At 47.2% G+C, this 19,363-nt stretch overlaps 1 protein-coding gene across 1 annotated transcript in view; it reads left to right on the forward strand.

Annotated features, from left to right (window-relative positions):
* Frmpd3 (FERM and PDZ domain containing 3) overlaps positions 1-19,116 on the forward strand; it is a 93,709-nt gene extending 74,593 nt beyond the window's left edge. Inside the window, exons 13-15 of the mRNA XM_021154008.1 lie at positions 1,793-1,937; positions 10,668-11,489; positions 14,185-19,116. Of these exons, the coding sequence (XP_021009667.1) occupies positions 1,793-1,937; positions 10,668-11,489; positions 14,185-17,252 (4,035 nt within the window). The 3' untranslated portion in view covers positions 17,253-19,116. The remainder of the gene's footprint in view (positions 1-1,792; positions 1,938-10,667; positions 11,490-14,184) is intronic.
* Positions 19,117-19,363: the final 247 nt, after the last annotated feature.

Consider the following 19,363-nt stretch of genomic DNA (forward strand, 5'->3'; position numbering starts at 1 on the left):
CAGGCGGATTTCTGAGTTTGAGGCCAGCCTGGTCTACAAAGTGAGTTCCAGGACAGCCAGGGTTATACAGAGAAACCCTGTCTTGAACCCCTCCCCCCAAAAATAAAAATAAATAAAATAAAATAAAATAAAAACAGCAACAATTGGGACCAGAGAAGTAGTTTGATAGTAGAGTGCTTGCCCAGAGTGCACAAAGTCGTACACTCCATTTCTAGCACTGAAAAAAAAATAACAAGAACCTTGATATGAGATTTTCTGTAAAAAGTGGATCATTGAGGTCAAATGAATATGGAATACTAAAATCTTCTTTAACATTGCATGGAGTATAATAGTTAATATATCATAAGATCTGTAATTCCCATAACAAAACTATCTGCATAGCTTGTTTAACCTACCACCTTTAATAAACAGCTGGACAGTGGTGGTTCACACATTTAATCACAGCAGTTGGTGGGTAGAGGCAGGTAGATCTGTAAGTTCAAGGCCATCCTGGTCTACTCAGTAAGTTCCAGGACAGCCAGTGTTCAGTGGTACACAGAGAAAACTTGTGTTGAGAGATAGAGAGGGGAGGGAGAGAGAACAATAAGAAAGAAAGAAACAGAAAAAGAAACACCAATAAGGGACTGGAGGGACAGTTGAGAGCACTGGCTGCTCTTTTAGTGATCCTGAATTCAATTCCCAGAGCTCATGTATTGACTCACAAATGCCTATAATAGGATCTGGTGCCCTCTTCTGGTGTGCAGGCAACAATGCAGAGGAATGCCTGTGTGTGTGTGTGTGTGTGTGTGTGTGTGTGTGTGTGTGTGTGTACATACATACATACATACATACATGTTGTTTTGTAAAGAAAGATTGCTAAGCATCTGCGCCAGCCTAGGTTATAAAGTCTCTGACTCAGACTCTGTTGTCTGCCTTTGGATCTCTTCGCCCTAGCTGGGCTGCCTTGTCTGGCCTCAGTGGGAGAGGATGTGCTTAGTCCTGCAGAGACTTGAGGTACCAGGGTGGGTTGGTACTCAGCAGGGACTTCCCCTTCTTCATGGAATGGAGTGGGAGGGTAGAACTGGAAGAAAAGGAAGGAGGGGTGCAATCATCATGTAAAGTGAATACATTAATTGATGAATGAAAAAAGAGACCAAAAAAAAGGGTAAAGTAAATTCCAGAGGTACAGAGTGAGAATTCTATGTCAAAAGAAAAAAAAGTCAGCAGCCATTTCTACTTTGGAACATACAGAAAATAGAAAGGAGATCAGGAAAGTCCAAGCAGGGCTTAGACCAGAAAAGTTTTGTCCCTAAAGTCACAAGACTCCATTCTATGGAGTATTGTATCCAGGGAACTCATTTGGGTGTTGTCAGGACATATGGAGAGCAGCAAAGGCTACTTCATGCAGCCAAGGTGCTTACATTCAAGGATATTCCAGGCCATCCCTCAGCCTAGCCTAGATTCGCAGCTTCACCCCCACTCTCCCAGCTGGTCCACACATCTGCTGAGCTCTGACAAATGCAAATACAGCCACTGAGCAGTCACATGATGTTACATAAGTTTAGTCATTTTCAGTAAAGGTGGTTCATGAAATGCGTGAGTAAAGGTTTCTTTACTGCTGATACCTAAGGAAGCATTTACTACAGAGGAATACCACGTCAGAGGAAACTGCCTGGCCATGGACCTCAAATAGGGGTTTGGAATGTATGGTTCGGGTAACTACTCAACATGGTTTTTCTTTGTTACTCTCTTCCCAGAAATGTCTCCCTCCCGCCTTCTCATGTCTTTATGTTTTGAACCATCTTTTCCGTAGCCTCTGGTGCTGTTGATGGAGTGGCCTGAAGCCACCAACTTTGCCTGCCTGATTGCGGGGTACTGCCGACTTCTGCTGGATTCCAGGAAAATGGTCTTCTCCAGGCCTGCTAGCCAGCCTCTTCCACCTCCAATGATAAAGGCAGGTAGGGCTCAGCCTCGGTTTTTGGTGTGTCTAAGGCCTTCTGGACTCTGAAGTCATAGAGGACGGGGCTCCACTGTCCTAGTGCTTAGTTTGTGCCAGCAGCACCAGCCTGTTTGGCAGGAGCCAGAACTGTAACACACACCCTGTAGACACACCTCACTGGCAAGCACGTAGGGCCTTCACATGTCCCTGTTCCACAAAGGATGCCTGTGACAACACACTATGACTCAGTCCGTGGATATGTAAGATTAAAGTAACAATTACATGAAAGAGCCAATTAGAGAATTGCATTGGCCAGGTATGATAGCACATACTCATAATGGCACGTGGTTGCAATGCCAGCTACCGAGGAGATAGAGGCAGAAAGAGTTCAAGGCCGGCCAAGGATCATATTGCTTTTAAGACAGAGCTTTAGTGAACTAGGAGAGATTTCTACATGTTCTAGCTTTGCTGAAATAAGGTTGAAAATTAAAAATAAGGCTTCCTCTATGTTTGTCACATTCAGGATTGAAAGAATGTCTGAAATGTGACTGTCACTGAAGGCTGGGGTGGGGGAGACTGGGAATGCCCAAAAGAAGGCCTGAAAACAGACGGGAGAGGCCAGTAAAGATCAAATGCAGCCTCCAAGCAAATGGCTTCCCAGTTAGGCTCCTTAGTATATGGCTACTTCTCAGAGACATTCCAGTGATGGTACAAACAGAACCCTTGCGCGGGTGAGGGCTGTCCAGCCTGGGTGCTCCTGCCTAGAGGGTACAGAGGGTGACAGAGAACTGGGTCCTTCATGTGGTAGTTCTCAGGCTCATCTATGCACAGGAAGTCTTCCTAACCCCCAGCATCACAGACAGAATGAGAGCAAACCCCGGGATTCACCCTTGTCATAAACCGAACAATTAACTCCCTTGACGATATTATTAAACCTGCAAGACTTTCTTGGCTTCGGGTCACTGCACTTGATGGAGACTAGGGTATCTCTGAGCAGAAACACATGATGGCAGATGACCCAGCACTGAGAAAGCTGAGGCTTACCCATCTTAAACATTGTTCTTTATCACAAACAAGTCAATCACCTGCACAGCAAGCCCAACTTTCGACTTCATATCACTGTTCACAGCAATTGAAGGGCAGTTCATCCCATGCAGATTTCCCAAAGGAAGAGTTGCCCACATAGTAAATTAAAAGAACTGAATTGCAACAGGAAAACACTTGGGGAGGGGGGAGTGAGAGTTTGCATGGCTCCAGATGACTACCTCAAAGAGGCAGCTGTGCTTTGCAAACTTACAGATGGTCAAATGTTGGGAAAACCATTGTTAGCATTCTCAGTGTCAGCCGTGGTCCTCTTCTGGCTAATCACATCCAAGTAAATTGTACCTCTTACTGAGCTCAGAGTGGGGTCGTGGAGGGGGTGGGTGGAAAAGGAGAAGGCAAAAGGACGAACCTGGAGCCAGTCAAGGAAGGAGCAGGAGGAACAGTGAGAGCTATTTGGGAGTCCATTTTAAGAGAGCAGTAGGCATGCTTATGTAGTCCTGCTCTGTGCCATGCCATCAGCACCCTAGCCAATGCTGACCACAAGTATCCCCCTTACTATGAAGAATGTAGCATGGAGCCCAAGACACAGGTTGCATGTGTTCCTGAGGCCTCACTGTACACCTCCTATGTGGCTTCCCTGTTGCTTTTTCAAAGTTAGGTCTGTTTTATTCGATTCTCTTGGAGCTAGGCATGACTTTCACATCCCGTTTCCAAGGCTCCAGTCCCTAAGACGCTCTTTACACACCTGCAGAGTGGCAGAAGCTCAGGGTTCCCTTAGCAAACGGGGCTCTGTCTCCATTTAGGAGACAAATGGACTACTGTAGTGTCACTGCCGTTTACATTGCTTCTCCTTAAGACGGAAACAATCAGCTCAGAGGCAGAGCAACAAGAAAAAAAAAAATCTGTTTCTCTTTCCTCTTCTGACCAGAAACATATGAACTTGAGTTTGATAGTGCCTCCATGGAGGCTGGTTAGGTGTTTGGGGATCGTTTCTTGGCCTTCTGAACTGCTGGGTACCAGGTTGATAGCAGCCAGTGACAGAATGCTCTTACTGTGTACGGTAACCCTCCTGGCTTGGCCCAAATTCAACAAAGTGCTGGGCTAATAAACACATCTTTTCTTGTGCCCTCTAAAAGTAGAGGAGTGCTGCTGAAGAGGCTTCAGTCCAAGCTGCAGTAGATTACCAGTGCCTTCCTGCTCTTGATGACTTTTAGGATCACCACCCAAAGCTAAGATGACTTTCCCCCTTCAGCTCTCACTTTCATTCTAGAACAGAAGTTCCAGTCCTTTAGCGAAAGCCATAGTAGACAGGCATCTAGCCATCCTGGTGGTGCAGGCATATTAATCCCGCCCTTTTGGAAGGTTGAGACACAAAGATTGCAAGTTCAAGGTCTGCCTTGACACCAGGGCTATAGAGAAAAGAGGTGTTGTTCACACCTTCAAGCTGGGTTTTTCCCAGGGACCAATGCCATAATCCACTCCAGCCATGGTCTCCACGGAAAGGAAGAAGAAGTCTGCCCAGGGCTATATATATATATATATATATATATATATATATATATATATATATATATTGCCTCATGGAAGCTGTTGTCTACCAACTAGCCCATCCCAGTGCTCAGCCTACCAGGCCAAAATGATGCTGTTAACCCAGCAACAATGGAAAGAGCATCATATCTTGCAAACCTGGAAAACCAGGAGAATGAGAAGGTGGTAGGGAAGGAAGCCTTTTCCTCGCAGTACTTTACCAAAGCAAGTATTTCACTTCATTCACTAAACAGATGTTTCTCAAGGACCCATCATGACAGACATTGGCAATACAGCTGGGCATAACAGCTATGATTCTTTTGGTGGTTGCCTTCACACAGCCTACAGTCTAGTCCTAAAATATGGACAGATAATTTCAGGATGGTGCCAGTTATAGTAAAGTAGACTGTCATTAACACAGAGAAAGTGCAGCAGTCATAATAGCACCTACACAGACACACACACACACACACACACACACACAAAGTAGTGGAAAGAAATAACAGAAAAGGAAGACAGGAAGAAGGACCCAGAAGCAGCCATGAGCTCCCTGTATCTGCTGAGTAACCCAAGAAAATAAGGCTTTGGAGATCCCACTTAGGACCTCAGGTAGAGAAACTGCACGTATTCTAACATGTTTAGGAACAGTTTACTGTGCTGAACAGAATATTCTTATCTTCTATACATATAAATGTATATGCAGAGTTTACCAGTCTTCGTGTGTATATAAGCCAGCAAGCTGAGTGCAGCGATTCACGTCTATAATCACAGCATCTAGGAGGCTGATGGAGGAGGATTACACACTCAAGACTAGCCTAGGCTACAAAATGAGACCCTGCCCCACCCCATCCCCCCAAAAAACACCCAGCAACAAGCTAGACTGAGCATAGTACCCTTTTTTATGATTCAGAAAGACCATGAGGTTATTACAGGGCTTCTATATCATGATTATGACCAATTAATACAACACTATACAAATATACCAGGGTTATTCATGTTATATCATATAGAAATGTATTGCTCCTTTTAATTATTATATAATATGCTACTGTATAGAATACACATATTATTTATCAGTTCATAAGCTGACAGACATTTGGGTTGTTTTTACCTTTTAGCTTATTATGAATAATGATGTTAACCATTCATGTCCAATTTTGTGGTATTTTTGCAGCTTTTTATTTCTTTTCATTATAACCCTAGGTGTAGAGCAGTCAGTCGAATGATATCTATGTTGAATCTATGTAGGGGAATGGCCTATTTTCTAAAATGACTCCACCACTTGATATTCCTACCATCAATAGGGGAGAAGTGTAACGTCAGTGTTTGTTATTGCCTGTCCTATTACATTCATCGTAGTGGACAGAAGAAGCAACTCCTGATGTTTAGTCACAGTTCACGAACGGCCACTGATATTGAACATCTTTCATGCGCTCATTGACCTTTCGTATATCTTCTTTCATTCAAATCCATTTTTAAGTTAGACCATTTATGCATAAATATGAAAGCTTATTACTGCACATTTAATTCTACTGCATTGATCTATACATGTATCTTTATACCAATACTACATTATCTTTATTATTACTGCTTTGTAGCAAACTTTGAAATCATAAATTATCTTCATTTTTTTCTTCCTATTCAGGATTTTTAGTTATTCTGGGTACTTTGAGATTCTATGTGAATTTTATAATGGACTTACCAATTTTCCACAAAGTCAGCTGGGATTCGGATTCGGATTATGTTGAGCCAGTAGCTCAGTTCGAGGAATATTGTCATCATACATTGTGTGCAGTAGGAAGCCTGCTAGCCCACGAACATAGAATCTTTCCACTTATTTAAGTCTTTAATATACTTCTCAAATGTTTTACAGAATTCAGTATACATGTCTTGCTCTTCTTTTTTAAGATTGTACTTAGTGTTTGGTACTCTTTTTGTATCTATTTAGTCATTTAATTATCCTCTGAACTTTTGAGCCCAGTTTCACAGAACCATGAGTTCAAAAAGTATTTTCTTATATTGATATGGATGTATAAATAGTATAGTTTAGGGTCCACATGGTGGGATACAACTTTAATGCCTTCGCCCAGAAGGCAGAGGCAGTCAGATCTGCATGAATTCAAGGCCTATGTGGTCTGTCCAGTAAGTTTCAGGCCAGCCAGTGCTGGATAATGATACCCTGTATCAAAAGAAAGTAGAGTGGATAAGAAACTGGCAACAATAATATCATCATCAATAATTCTGGGGTGATAGAGGGGCACAGTAAACACACAGGGGTATAGGAGTCAGAGAGAAGTGAAATACTCAACCAAGCAAAAGGAGGCATGTATGCCAATGAGCTCAACACTTAAGGTAGAAACCGAAGAACCAGGAGTCCAAGGCCATCCTCTGCTACATAGTAAGTTCATAGCTGGCCTAAGCTACACAAAACCCTGTCCCAAAACAAACACAAAAGAAGTGAAATATTCCTCCACTGAAGTTACCTCCTGACCTAGGCCAAGTGTCCTAACTTGAGCTTTTTGCTCCCCTCTCCACTGGCCTGGTGATATCTGTACTTATAGTGGTCATGTGTAATATTTAAGAATTTAGCGGGCTGGTGAGTTGGCTCAGTGGGTAAGAGCACCCGACTGCTCTTCCGAAGGTCCAGAGTTCAAATCCCAGCAACCACATGGTGACTCACAACCATCCGTAACAAGATCTGGCTCCCTCTCCTGGAGTGTCTGAAGACAGCTACAGTGTACTTACATATAATAAATAAATAAATAAATAAATAAATAAGTCTTTTTAAAAAAAAGAATTTAGCAAACACTTTCACATGTTTCACTTTCAAAGATTGTTTTTAGTGCCAGCATTTAAAAGGCAGAGGTAGGAGGATCTATGAGTTTGAGGCCAGCCTGGCCTATTTAGTGAGGTCCAGGACAGCCAGGGCCATGTAGAAAGACCCCCATCTCAAACACACACACACACACAGAATGTAATTGAATTTACCCAGTTTGAGAACAGACTCTTATATACTGGAAGATAACCTTGAACTTGCTCTAGATTGCTAATGATAACAGGATGACCTTGAACTCCTGATCCTCCTGCCTTTTATCTCCCAACTGCTGGGATTTCAGGCATGTGTCACCAAAACCATTTTCTTTCTTACTTTCTTTCTTCTTTGCTTTTTTTGTTAAAGATTTATTTTATGTGAGTACACTGTAGCTGTCTTCAGATACACCAGTAGAGGGCATCAGATCCCATTACAGATGGTTGTGAGCCACCATGTGGTTGCTGGGGATTGAACTCAGGACCTCTGGAAGAGCAGTCAGTGCTCTTAACCTCTGAGCCATCCTTCCAGTCCCTCTCTCTCTTTCTCTTTTTTAATTTGGTGCCAGCAATCAAACCCAGGGTTTCATGCATGCAAAGCAGTTGCCTACCATCTACATCCTAAGTCCAGCTGTGGGGGCTTTTTCAATAAGTAACATTTATTATGTTGAAGCAGTTCCTTTTGATTTTAATTGGTTGAGTTTTTTTTAATTTTTTTAAAGATTTGTTTGTTTTATGTATATGAGTACACTGTAGCTGTCTTCAGACACACCAGAAGAGGGCATCAGGTCCCATTACAGATGGTTGTGAGCCACCTTGTGGTTGCTGGGATTTGAACTCAGGACCTCTGGAAGAGCAGTCGGTGCTCTTAACCACTGAGCCATCTCTCCAGCCATTTATTAGGATTTTGTGCCTGTATTTATAGACCTTGTAGTCATAAGATAATGGTCTGTAATTTTATTGTGATGTCTGTCGTTCTTTCCTTTTTGAAAATACTGGCCTCAGAATGAGATGAAATGTATTCTTGTCTCTTCTTTCTTTTTTCTTTTTTCTTTTTGTTTTGTTTTGTTTTTAAAACAGTGCCGCCCGCCGGGCGGTGGTGGCACACGCCTTTAATCCCAGCACTTGGGAGACAGAGGCAGGCAGATTTCTGAGTTCCAGGCTAGCCTGGTCTACAGAGGTTCCAGGACAGCCAGGGCTCTACAGAGCAACCCTGTCTCAAAAAAAAAAAAAAAAAAAAACCCACAGTGCCTTGTTGTAGTCAAGACTGGTCTGTCCTCTGGTTCATGGTGATCTTCCTGCCTCAGTCAAATTCTGGGATGTAAAAGCAAGAGGGTCAGGAGTTCACAGCCAGTTTCAGAAACATATTAGAGGCTAGCCTAAGCTATAAGACACCTTGTCTCAAATAGAAAGGTACAGTACTGGAGTCAGGCATAGTGTTATATACTTGCAACCCCAGCACTTAAAAACCAGGCGGGAGGATCACCACAAGTTTATGACCAGCTTGGCCTACCTTATGAATTCCAAACTAGCCAGGGAAATATGATAAGATTATGTCTCCCAGGAAGGGGTATACTCGAGGCTGTAACTACGGTTGAATTGCATATACTTCTTTCAATTCCGACTGGTTTTTACATCACGTGTCTGGAACTCAGTTGCTGGGTGCCAGTACTATGGTTTTGTCCTAGCTGTAAGTTCTAGGGAAAAGCAACACGGACACATTGATCTGGCCTTGTCAAACTGGAGTTTCAAAGCATTTAAAGTCTTGTTTTCCAACATCTTGGCCATCGTGATGATTCACTGTAAGAATTCTGTAGTTTCGCCGGGCGGTTGGTGGCACACACCTTTAATCCCAGCACTTGGGAGGCAGAGGCAGGAGGATNTCTGAGTTNGAGGCCAGCCTGGTCTACAAAGTGAGTTCCAGGACAGCCAGGGCTACACAGAATAACCCTGTCTCGAAAAGAACAAAAAAAAAAAAAAAAAAAAAAAAAAAAAGAATTCTGTAGTTTCTCCAACCTAGACTTAATCCCAGGTACAGCCCATATGACCTTAAGGAAATCATATAACCATTTATGTCTGTTTCTTCCTTTGTTACATGGGTATACTGATACCTGCCCACATACTGATAGTAGTTTGCAAAAACTGGTTTGTGAAAATAGAATGGGATTATATGGAATTTATCATGGCTGGTTTTGTTGGTATTTTGTTTATTGTGTTTGTTTGAGACAGGGTCACTTGAATCCCAGGCTGGCTTCAAACTCACTTTATAGCTGAGAACTACCTTGATCATTCTGTCTACACTTCACCAGAACTGGGATTACAGGCATGGGCCCCTATGCTCAGCTTTCTGCTGGCTTTTTTGTCTGTCTGCTAATAGATTAAACTGGCAATGTCTGAGTATAGTCTCAGAGATAATGTGAGATGAGCTCCCAAAACAGCCAGAGAAGCCACTTGGAGATAAATTGCTGTGGACAGGGCTTAGAAGTGCATATCTACTCTCAAGAGCTGTTGATAAGAGCATTTTCTCACCTGTAGTAGCTGTGCATGGATACAGGACAGTAGCGAGCTTTGGAGAATTGTAACAATCATGTCCCATGCTCATTCCATAGAGCATATCCACCATCTGTCTTGTCCGCACTACAAATTCAGATGCCTAAAGTGTGACCAGCAGACAACTATCCTTTTAGGATGCTGGGCTCCTGGCAATAAGCATTTTTGAAATGCAAACTCTCAGGAATTGTGCTAGCCAGGGGCCTTGTCTGTTTAATTTTGATTTTCATTTGTTTGTTTGTTTGTTTGTTTGTTTGTTTGTTTTTGAGACACAGACTCAAACATAGCCCAGGCTGGAGTGTACAGTGTAGTTTAGGCTAGCTTCAAACACATTGCAGTCCTTCTCCATGAGTCTTCTAAGTGTGAGCCACCATTCTCTGCGTTACTAGCCTTCTCAGGAAACTACTAACACCTTCTCAGGAAACACAGTAACTTCTCATATCAATTTCTTGGACTAGAAGAGATCCAAGATACCATTGGAGCTCCAGAGAACTGGCAGTACGAATAGCACAAAGGGGTGGGTGGGGTCAATGACTCTTAAACCAGACATATCTGTGGGGAAACCCTGTGGTGCTTTTTTTCCCCTTTTCAGAGGTGATGAGGCTTTTGCATCCCTGGCCATCACATTCTATTCACTCTGCTTTCAGTTTCAGCAGTGGAATGATCCATCAGCTCCCCTCCCCCTAATCTCTAGCATGCAGGCAAAGCTCTGTCTTGGTAGCTGTCGCAGTCACAGTGCCTATGGGCCAGAGATGCCAAAGGGGGCTTTGCTATAGTCCTCCACAGCAGGCTCATCTGTGCGTTCTCTTTTTGGGTTTAGATCACATGCACAGTGCCCACCGCCCTGTCACTGGGGGCCACCTGGGGAAAAAGGAGGGTAGTTATGTGGGCAGCGTGGGCACCAGCCCTAGGAAGTCGAGCCGATGCACGACCCCGCCTGCCGACTCTGAGCTTGTCAGCTTCTGCTACCTCCACATGCGGGAACAAAGGAAGGAGCAAGAAAGCAGGACGGATGTCAACGAGAACCTAATCTTCTTCGAAGAAACCAGACCCCGGACCAAATCTGACCCCACATCCAAAAGCTCTGGCCAAGGTTACGAGGTGATCCCTGATGACTTTGACGCAGCCAGCCTAGACCATGAGCCTTGTGCCAGCAGGGCCAGGTCCTATACTTTGGACAATACCCTTGGGGCTGAAGCCCTGAATTTCTACTGTGACTCTTGCAAAGTCAAACTCCAGGAGCAGATGGGGCCTCGAAAAGGTGGGAGGCCTGGTTCCTCTCGGGACAATATGGTAGACTTAATGTCCCTCCCACCACCAGGAAGTGAGGAAGAGGAGGAAGAGGAAGATGAGACAACTTCTCTGTTGCCTGCCATTGCCGCCCCACCCCCTGGTTTCCGAGACAACAGCTCTGATGAAGATGATCCCAAGCGCAGAGCTGTCCAAAGTCAGGAGCAAGGACGTCACCTGCGTGGGCTCCTGTATGATGAGATTCCGGTAACACTCATTGACAGTGTACAGACTCGGACAGTACGAGATCACGCCCAGGAGCTGGATGATGCTCTCGTGTCTACTCTGCAGGCTCTGGAAGCGCTGGCTGCTTCAGAGGATGGACCCCACCCACCACCCCCACAGACTGCAGGTAACAGCCCATTCCTCCTTCCTCTTGCCCTCTTCTTCTGATCCAGGAATGTCCACTAGGTGGCATTGCTTCTTTTCAAGCAGTTGTTTAACTGACTGGTATATCAAAGGCAATAAATGGGCAGCAATAGTTCACAGTAGGTCTTGGGGGAGGGGGAGCTATGGAGCAAAGATGTGATTCAGTTCTAGTTAGAGCTCTATTCCTCATGATTCTATTCTATTCTATTCCTATATCTCTGAACAGTTCTTGCAGATGGAATCCAAGGATTGGAGCCATAACAGCTATAAATCAAGGCCGGGTTTAAGAAATAGGAATATAGAAGAGACACAGAAAATAGGCAAAGAGGGGCTAGAGAGATGGCTCAGCAGTTAAGAGCACTGACTGCTCTTCCAAAGGTCTTGAGTTCAAATCCCAGCAACCACATGGTGGCTCACAACAATCCGTAATGAGATCAGACGCCCTCTTCTGGTGTGTCTGAAGACAGCTACAATGTACTTATTTATAATAATAAGTAAATTCTTGGGCCGGAACAAGCAGGGACTGAGCCAGCAGGGCCCACCAGAGCAAGCAGAGGAACTAAATTCAATTCCCAGCAACCACATGAAGGCTCACAACCATCTGTACAGCTACATAAATACTCATATACATAAAAATAAATAAATAAATAAATCGTTTAAAATAATAAATAAATAAATAAATAAACAAACAAAAAGAAAGAAAATAGGCAAAGAATATCAGTATGCTACAAAAGGCCAACTAACTTCCAAAGTGACCTTTGATGAGGACAGCCAAGAGCCATACTCAGGGCTGGGGTCTTTATGTGATCTGAGAACATAAACTCTTTTTAATATATTTTTTTAAATTTATGTATGTGTGAGTGCTGTCTGGATATACACCTGCATGCCAGAAGAGGGCAACAAATCCCTTTAGAGGTGTCATGAGCCACCATGTGGTTGCTGGGAATTGAACTCAGGAACTCTGGAAGAGCAGTCAGTGTTTTGGATTTTTTGTTTGTTTGTTTGGTTGGTTGGTTTTTTGGGGGGTTTTTTTGGGGTTTTTTTTTTTGGACAGGGTTTCTCTGTATAGCCCTGGCTGTCCTGGAACTCACTCTGTAGACCAGACTGGCCTCAAAATCAGAAATTCGCCTGCCTCTGCCTCCCAAGTGCTAGGATTAAAGGCGTGCGCCACCACTGCCCGACGCAGTCAGTATTCTTTTTTTGGGGGGGATTAATTTTTGTCCATTTTATTTTAATTTTTTATTTTTATTTTTTTAATAATTTTTATTACGTATTTTCCTCAATTACATTTCCAATGCTATCCCAAAAGTTCCCATACCCTCCCCCCAACTCCCCTACCCACCCATTCCCATTCTTTTGGCCCTGGCATTCCCCTATATTGGGGCATATAAAGTTTGCAAGTCCAATGGGCCTCTCTTTCCATTGATGGCCGACTAGGCCATCTTTCCATACATATGCCGCTAGAGACAAGAGCTCCAGGGTTCTGGTTAGTATATCATGTTGTTCCAACATAGGGTTGCAGATCCCTTTAGCTCCTTGGGTACTTTCTCTAGCTCCTCCATTGGGAGCCCTGTGATCCATCCAATAGCTGACTGTGAACATCCACTCCTGTGTTTGCTAGGCCCCGGCCTAGTCTCACAAGAGACAGCTATCTTAACCACTGAGCCATCTCACCAGCCCCAAACATAAACTCTTAGGCAGAGGCACCAGAGTCCTTCACTCACAGGCACAGTGCAACTCAGCAAGACACTCTCTTCTGTGGGTAACTATTGTCATCCAAAACTGGTCTTGTAACAGTCATCGCATCACACAGCATGAAGATTAAATGACATCACTCAAACAAAATACTTAAGCATTACCTCACACACAGTGAGAACTCAGTAATCAGTAACTTTCTGTTATCTATTAATTATTAGAACCATGAAATGCACACACAAACACAGAGAGAGAGAGAGAAAGAGAGAGAGAGAGAGCAACAATAATGACAAAAATCAATAATAAAGCACAAAGAGTATTTGCAAGCATGTGAGTCAGGGTCAAGTATAGACAGAGCAGGAAAAGGGTCTGGGATCAAAGGAAGGCTGTTTTCGCTGTACATAAGGGATGCCTTATCACTGGGCAACCGCTGCATGTTTGTCCCCAACCCAGGCTGGCATCTGTCCTCTCTCATCATCCGGTGCTCCAAAACTGATTGTTTTCAGGTCCAAGGCCCGGGTGGCTGCCAGAGGAGAGGCACAGCTGAAGAGCCTCAGCTGCAAGGACTGTAGACAGGCCTGGCCAGATGAAGAGGAGCTAAACAGCACCTCTTTTTTTTTGCCAGCTCTCTTCAGGACAATTAACAGAAATTTCCTAGCCGTGGAATCTAAAAATGGGGTTGATTGGCATGTTGTTTTACATGTTAACTTCCCACCAAACCGCCCAGATCTTCTTTCTTGGCATTCCTTTTTTGGACTCCAACCTTTCACACCCCCTTCTCACATCTTGTTCCTCTTTGTGTGCTCTTCTTGGCTTCTCCTCCTCCTCAGACATTGAGTCTTCTCAGGCTTTTCTTCTCAGGCTTGACTGGTTTCGTCCAGCTTGAAATACTGCTGCTATACCTAAACATTTCTCCAGGAACACTCTAGATCCGTTTGGAAAAGACTTCGAGGTCATAACAAGCCCCATCCTTGTTCTTCCAGGTCTGATTGTGCTGGCCACAATCACTCCTGAGTCATCGCTGGACTCGGGCCATGAAACCAACTCTTCAGAGCTCACAGATATGTCAGAGATGATGTCGGCCATGAAGCAGCACCAAAATACCACCTACTTCCTGGCCCAGCACCTCAACAAGGACAGCCTCCTGGCCCGAAAGGACCTGCCTTTCAGGATCCAGAGCTGTGCCGCTCAGGCTGTCCTCACCGCCCCTTATGCGCTCGGGCCCCCAGATCCCAACCCATCCCCCCAGTCAGCTGTCACTGGCCAGAGTCCTGCCCCGACTGGCGCTCGGAGAAAGATACCTCAGTCAGAAGTCCAGGTACAGGGAGAGAGGCCATACTCCTTGGCAGTACACCCAGCGCTGTCCCCACAGCTTAGCGAGCAGAAGAATCTAAGCCTGCTTCCTCCAGTTCCTGAGGACAGAGGGCCAGGCCACAGTAGGGCCGGCCTAGAGATGTCACTGAGGTCAACCACACCATCCCTCAGTGAAGAGCAGGTCTCAGAGCTTAGGGAAAACCTGCCCAAGGAAGTCAGGCTGAGCCCTAAGCTTATCCTGGACCCAAAAGGCAACGTGACCCCAGCCATAATCTCAGCTGCCCTACAGCAGGTGGTACACAGTAAGAGTCTAGCCACTCCTGGCACAGCCTTGGCAACACCGTCCAACAGGGGGGAGAGAAGGCTAGAGGCTAGCATGGGGAGGCCTGAGGTCACCATGAGCAGGCCAGAAGTGAGCGTGATGAGCAGCAGTGCCAGCAAGAATCTGAAGTTTAAAATGAGCCCGGGTGCTCCAGAGACCACACGGAATTCTCAGCAGCAGCTGGGCCCTGAGGTCTCTGCCAGCCCCAGAGCATCCACGGGCAGCAGGGCTGACAACCTCCACCTTTCCCCACCAGAGGACAGGTTTCCTGTTCAAAGCTTCCCTCCTAAGAGCTATCTATCCAGAGTGAGTCGAGACTCCATGGGAAAGCAAGCTACTGGGGAGGTGGCAGGCAAGGGTGGGCCAGAGGGTGCTAAACCTCCCCCAAACAAGCAGAGTATAGTTTCTGGCCAGGGGGACAAAGGGCAGCTGGAGAGCTTATCCAAAAGCAGCAAGCTTGAAGAGACCAGCTTGGTTCCCCGAGCTGGCTATCCCATGGCTCTGCAGAGCCCAAGCTGCCAGCCCCGAAGCCACAGCCCTAGCTGCCAGCCCCGTGGGCCAAGCCCCAGCAGCCAATCCAGAGGCCAGAGCCCCAGCTGCCAACCTAGAAGCCAGAGCCCCCTGAGGCCTCTGGCCACCAGCCGGCAGGTTAGCACCATGCCCTCTAGAAAGCTTGAAACAACCCTGGATGGAGCCCACTCAGCCTCTGAAGGCCCCACAAAGCCCAAGTCATCCCGAGGGCCTTTCAGACTACGCAACTTATTTTCTGCCACCTTCCCTACCCGCCAGAAGAAAGAGACAGATGAGCGACAAGCTCAGCTGCAGAAGGTAAAGCAGTATGAACTGGAGTTCCTTGAGGAACTTCTAAAGCCACCAAGCCAGGGGGAACTTCCAGGCACAGAGTACCTGCAACCTCCAGCACCTGGCCGCTGCAGCTGCCAGCTACGCAGTAGCCCTGTGCAGCAGGGACCTGGCATGTCTCGCGAACAGAGACGCAGCTGTGACTGCAAGCGTATCTGCCGAGGGGGACGGCCACAGGCTGCCCAGACCCCAGCGCCTGGCCTCCGGGAGAGGGAGAGGGTCCCCCCTACCCAGAGGCAGCCGGAGGCTGGCGCAGGCTTGAGCCTTAATAGTCCCATCAATGTCCAGCGCATCCGCTCCACCAGTCTGGAGTCCCGTGAGTGCCGGTCAGACCCTGAAAGTGGGGTTTCGTGCCTGACCACGTGTGCCTCAGGGGGTGAGTGTTTGGGAGATCCCAACTACAGGAAACTGATGCGCCGCTACAGTATCAGTGAGCTGGACCAGGGTGACACGGTCTCGCTGACCTCAGATGTCTACCCACACCCGCCCCTGGGAATGTTGCCTAGAGAGGTCAAGGAGATAGAGTCAGGCTTCCCACTAGGCTTGGGTCCAAAAGGCAAGTGTGCAGAGTCACCAACTCTAGGAGAGCCCTCCTACGTCCAAGTGGCCCCTGAGAGCAAAGGCCCCAGGCAAATGGCTGTGTTTTCACTGCCAGAGGAGGTATACAGGAGGCCAGCTGATCTGGATGAAGACAGCGAAAGTAGCAAGTGCTGTTCCATCCGCTACTGCTTCTACTACCGCAAGTGCGACATGGCAGATGATGCCAGCGATGGGAAAGATGAGCTCTCCTATTCAATCCCCATGAAGATTCTGCCTGGCATGAAGTTGGATGAGCAGGTGGTGCCTGTGGTAAGCAGAACCCTGCAGGTACTGGATGCTGCCACTTGCAGCAGCAGCCCCGAGGTCCCCCACACCCAGGAGATCGACCTTCGGGTATCCACCTTTGAGGGGAGCCTGGCTAAGATCAACGCCCTGCGGGCCCATGCCTATGGCCTCCCTGATGGCTTCCTGGCTGCCCGTCTGGACACCAATGAGCTGCTAACAGTCTTGCGGCAGTGTGTGGCCAGCCCTGAGGCTCGTGCTCCCAAGCCCTACGTCTCTCAGATTTCTGAGTACAAGCTTGAGCTAGCTCTCAAGTTCAAGGAGCTTCGAGCCTCCTGCCGCCGGGTAGCCAATGTGGACAAGAGTCCAACTCATATGCTGGCAGCCATCACAGGCAGCTTCCAGGTGCTGAGCAGCCTCATTGAGACCTTCGTGCGGCTGGTGTTCATCGTGCGCTCTGAGGCCCAGCGCCAGGAGCTGCTGGCCAAAGTGGAAGAGGTAGTGAGGAATTACACCTTCCTGCTGCGCGCCGCTGAGGAGTCCACAGCCCGGAACCTTAACCAGCAGCAGCAGCTGCAACAGCAGCAACAGCAACAACAGCAGCAGCAGCAGCAGCAGCCGCCGCTGCCACCGCCACCGCTGCCAGCAGCCACAGGGCACCACCCACCAGGCTCCCCGTCATCGACTGTTATGAGCACATTCACACGCTCCTTAAAAACCCTTATTAAGTAGGGCACTTGCCCAGGCTTGTCCCCTCCCCATCCACGGCCCCAAGTTTGAGCTTTGTGGTCTTTGCATCTCGTGGTTGAGTGTGTGTTTCTGCTGGGCCAGTCAGGGTCCAAGAGCCTATCAGTCTCCAAGGCTAACTCCCTAGACTGGGCTCTTTATTAAGGGCTGCAGGCTTAGCTGCCGCCCTGGGTGTCCTCACCCCTTCCTGGCCTCTGGGCGTCACTGTGAGGGCAAAGGTCCCTTGCCATTACGCCCACCACAGAGCTGTATTTTATCTATCTCTTCTCTGGGGCTGATAGGTGACATCAAGTTCACCTCCTGCTCTGAGTTGGGCACCGGGGGAGCTAGGACCTCGAGCTCCTCCTAGCATCTGCTGCCCCAAAAGAGGGCAGTGGCAGTAGCGGTAGGCCACAGCGCCAAGCCAAGGAGAGAGGGCGCTCATTCCAGATGCGCCCACCCACCATGGGCTCCCTTGTACCTGGCAGGAGCCACCTCAAGGGCCAGTGCCCAGGTTGGATATGCGCAGAATACAGCCATGTCTGGCTGTCAGTGGCTGGCTTAACCGGGTGGCAGCCTTGGGAGCCCTTGCCCCCAGGCTCAGTAGCTCCACACCAGCCATCCCCAAAGTGCCCTGTCCATCAGTGAAGGGGCAGGGCAGCTCAGTCCACTAGGGAGCAAGCCTCTGAGATCACCTCACTTGTTTTGGGTAAGGTACCTGGTGAAAATGTCTGCTCTGGGAAGACCCAGCGCAGTTATCAGAGCCTGCCTGGCTCAGTCCAGCCCTGTGCAGGAGCTGTTGCCAGAGGCATGGGCTCCTCTCTCAACATCTCTAGCAGACAGACTGTCCTTAGGAGTTTGATGTAGCTATGGATTGGGATGGGGGGGGCGGGGGGCGGGGGGAGGGGTGGGGGTGTTGATGACTATATCTTAAACTTCTGGAAGCTAGCGTGATATGTTAATCCCGAGTATATGCTTTTGGCTGTGTATTGACCCTGTGGATTTGTCTCTCTAAGAAAAGAAGCTGAGCGCCTTACCCGGTGCAGTCCCGCACCTCTCTCCCTCTCTGGAACCATCTGGAAGGGAATTCACACTGTTTAGCATCCTCCTTGACACTCATGTATTGCCGCTGCTACCACCACCACCACCACTGTCACCGCTGCTGCCACCGCTGCTGCCACTGCTGCCATCACCACCCCCTCGTCCCCAGCCCTTCTGGGAGTGAAGACACGGAGTCCCTACAGTTATCCCACCGTAGGGAACAAAGAAAGCCAATGTTTCTTCTGTATAGATTGCTTCTCGTCCACTTCTCCATAGCTGCTTGTTTCCCACACCCTCCCAGCCAGCGTTGGTCTCTCTTTCATCACTGTGTGAGAGGCCTGTGTGAAACCTCTCGTTCTTATGTGAGTTTTATAAGATGTACACTGTGCAGAGCCCCTGCCTATCCTTGGTGATCCTAGCGCAATAAAGCCTCCTGAGTGGCAAGGTCTCCCAGCAAGGGGGAGGGGTGTCCTTCTACAGAAGCCAGCCCCCCTTCCTTGCCTCTCCTCCCACAGGACCAAGATGCTTAATGGGCCAGAGATGCAGCCAGTGGGGAACCCTTTCCCCCACGACCACTGCCCTCAGAGTGTTGGCATGGTCTTCCTCTTCTCCCAACTTCTTGATCCTACACCTTCGCCACTCAGACCCTGCCTGTTGTCATTTCATCGCTGTCATTCACCTCTCCCTCAGCCTCATGGAGAGGATACATTTTCTAATGTCTGTATATAGTATATATATTACATAAATATATAAATTATATATTACACTAATTTATGTCTTGTTTTTCAAACAAGAATGAATAAATCTATTCATCTTACTCTCCCAATAAGTCTTTGAAGTGCCTTTCTGTGGATGTCTTTGTGTCTTTGAATTGTTGGTTAGTAGCAGTCCTTTGTTCCACCTGCGCCTTCGTCCCCTGGTACATGGGCTCATATGGGTGATGAAAGCTAAGGACCCCACTTCTCCCACAACCCTCCAACACACAGAGGAGCCTCCTTGCTCCTCTTGAAAAACACCTAACTGCCACATAGGGTAAGATGTTTACCACTTTCTATTGGCTATGGGACCTCTGGGTT

The sequence above is a fragment of the Mus caroli genome, chromosome X, assembly GCF_900094665.2.
Source record: "Mus caroli chromosome X, CAROLI_EIJ_v1.1, whole genome shotgun sequence".
Taxonomy (NCBI): Eukaryota; Metazoa; Chordata; class Mammalia; order Rodentia; family Muridae; genus Mus; species Mus caroli.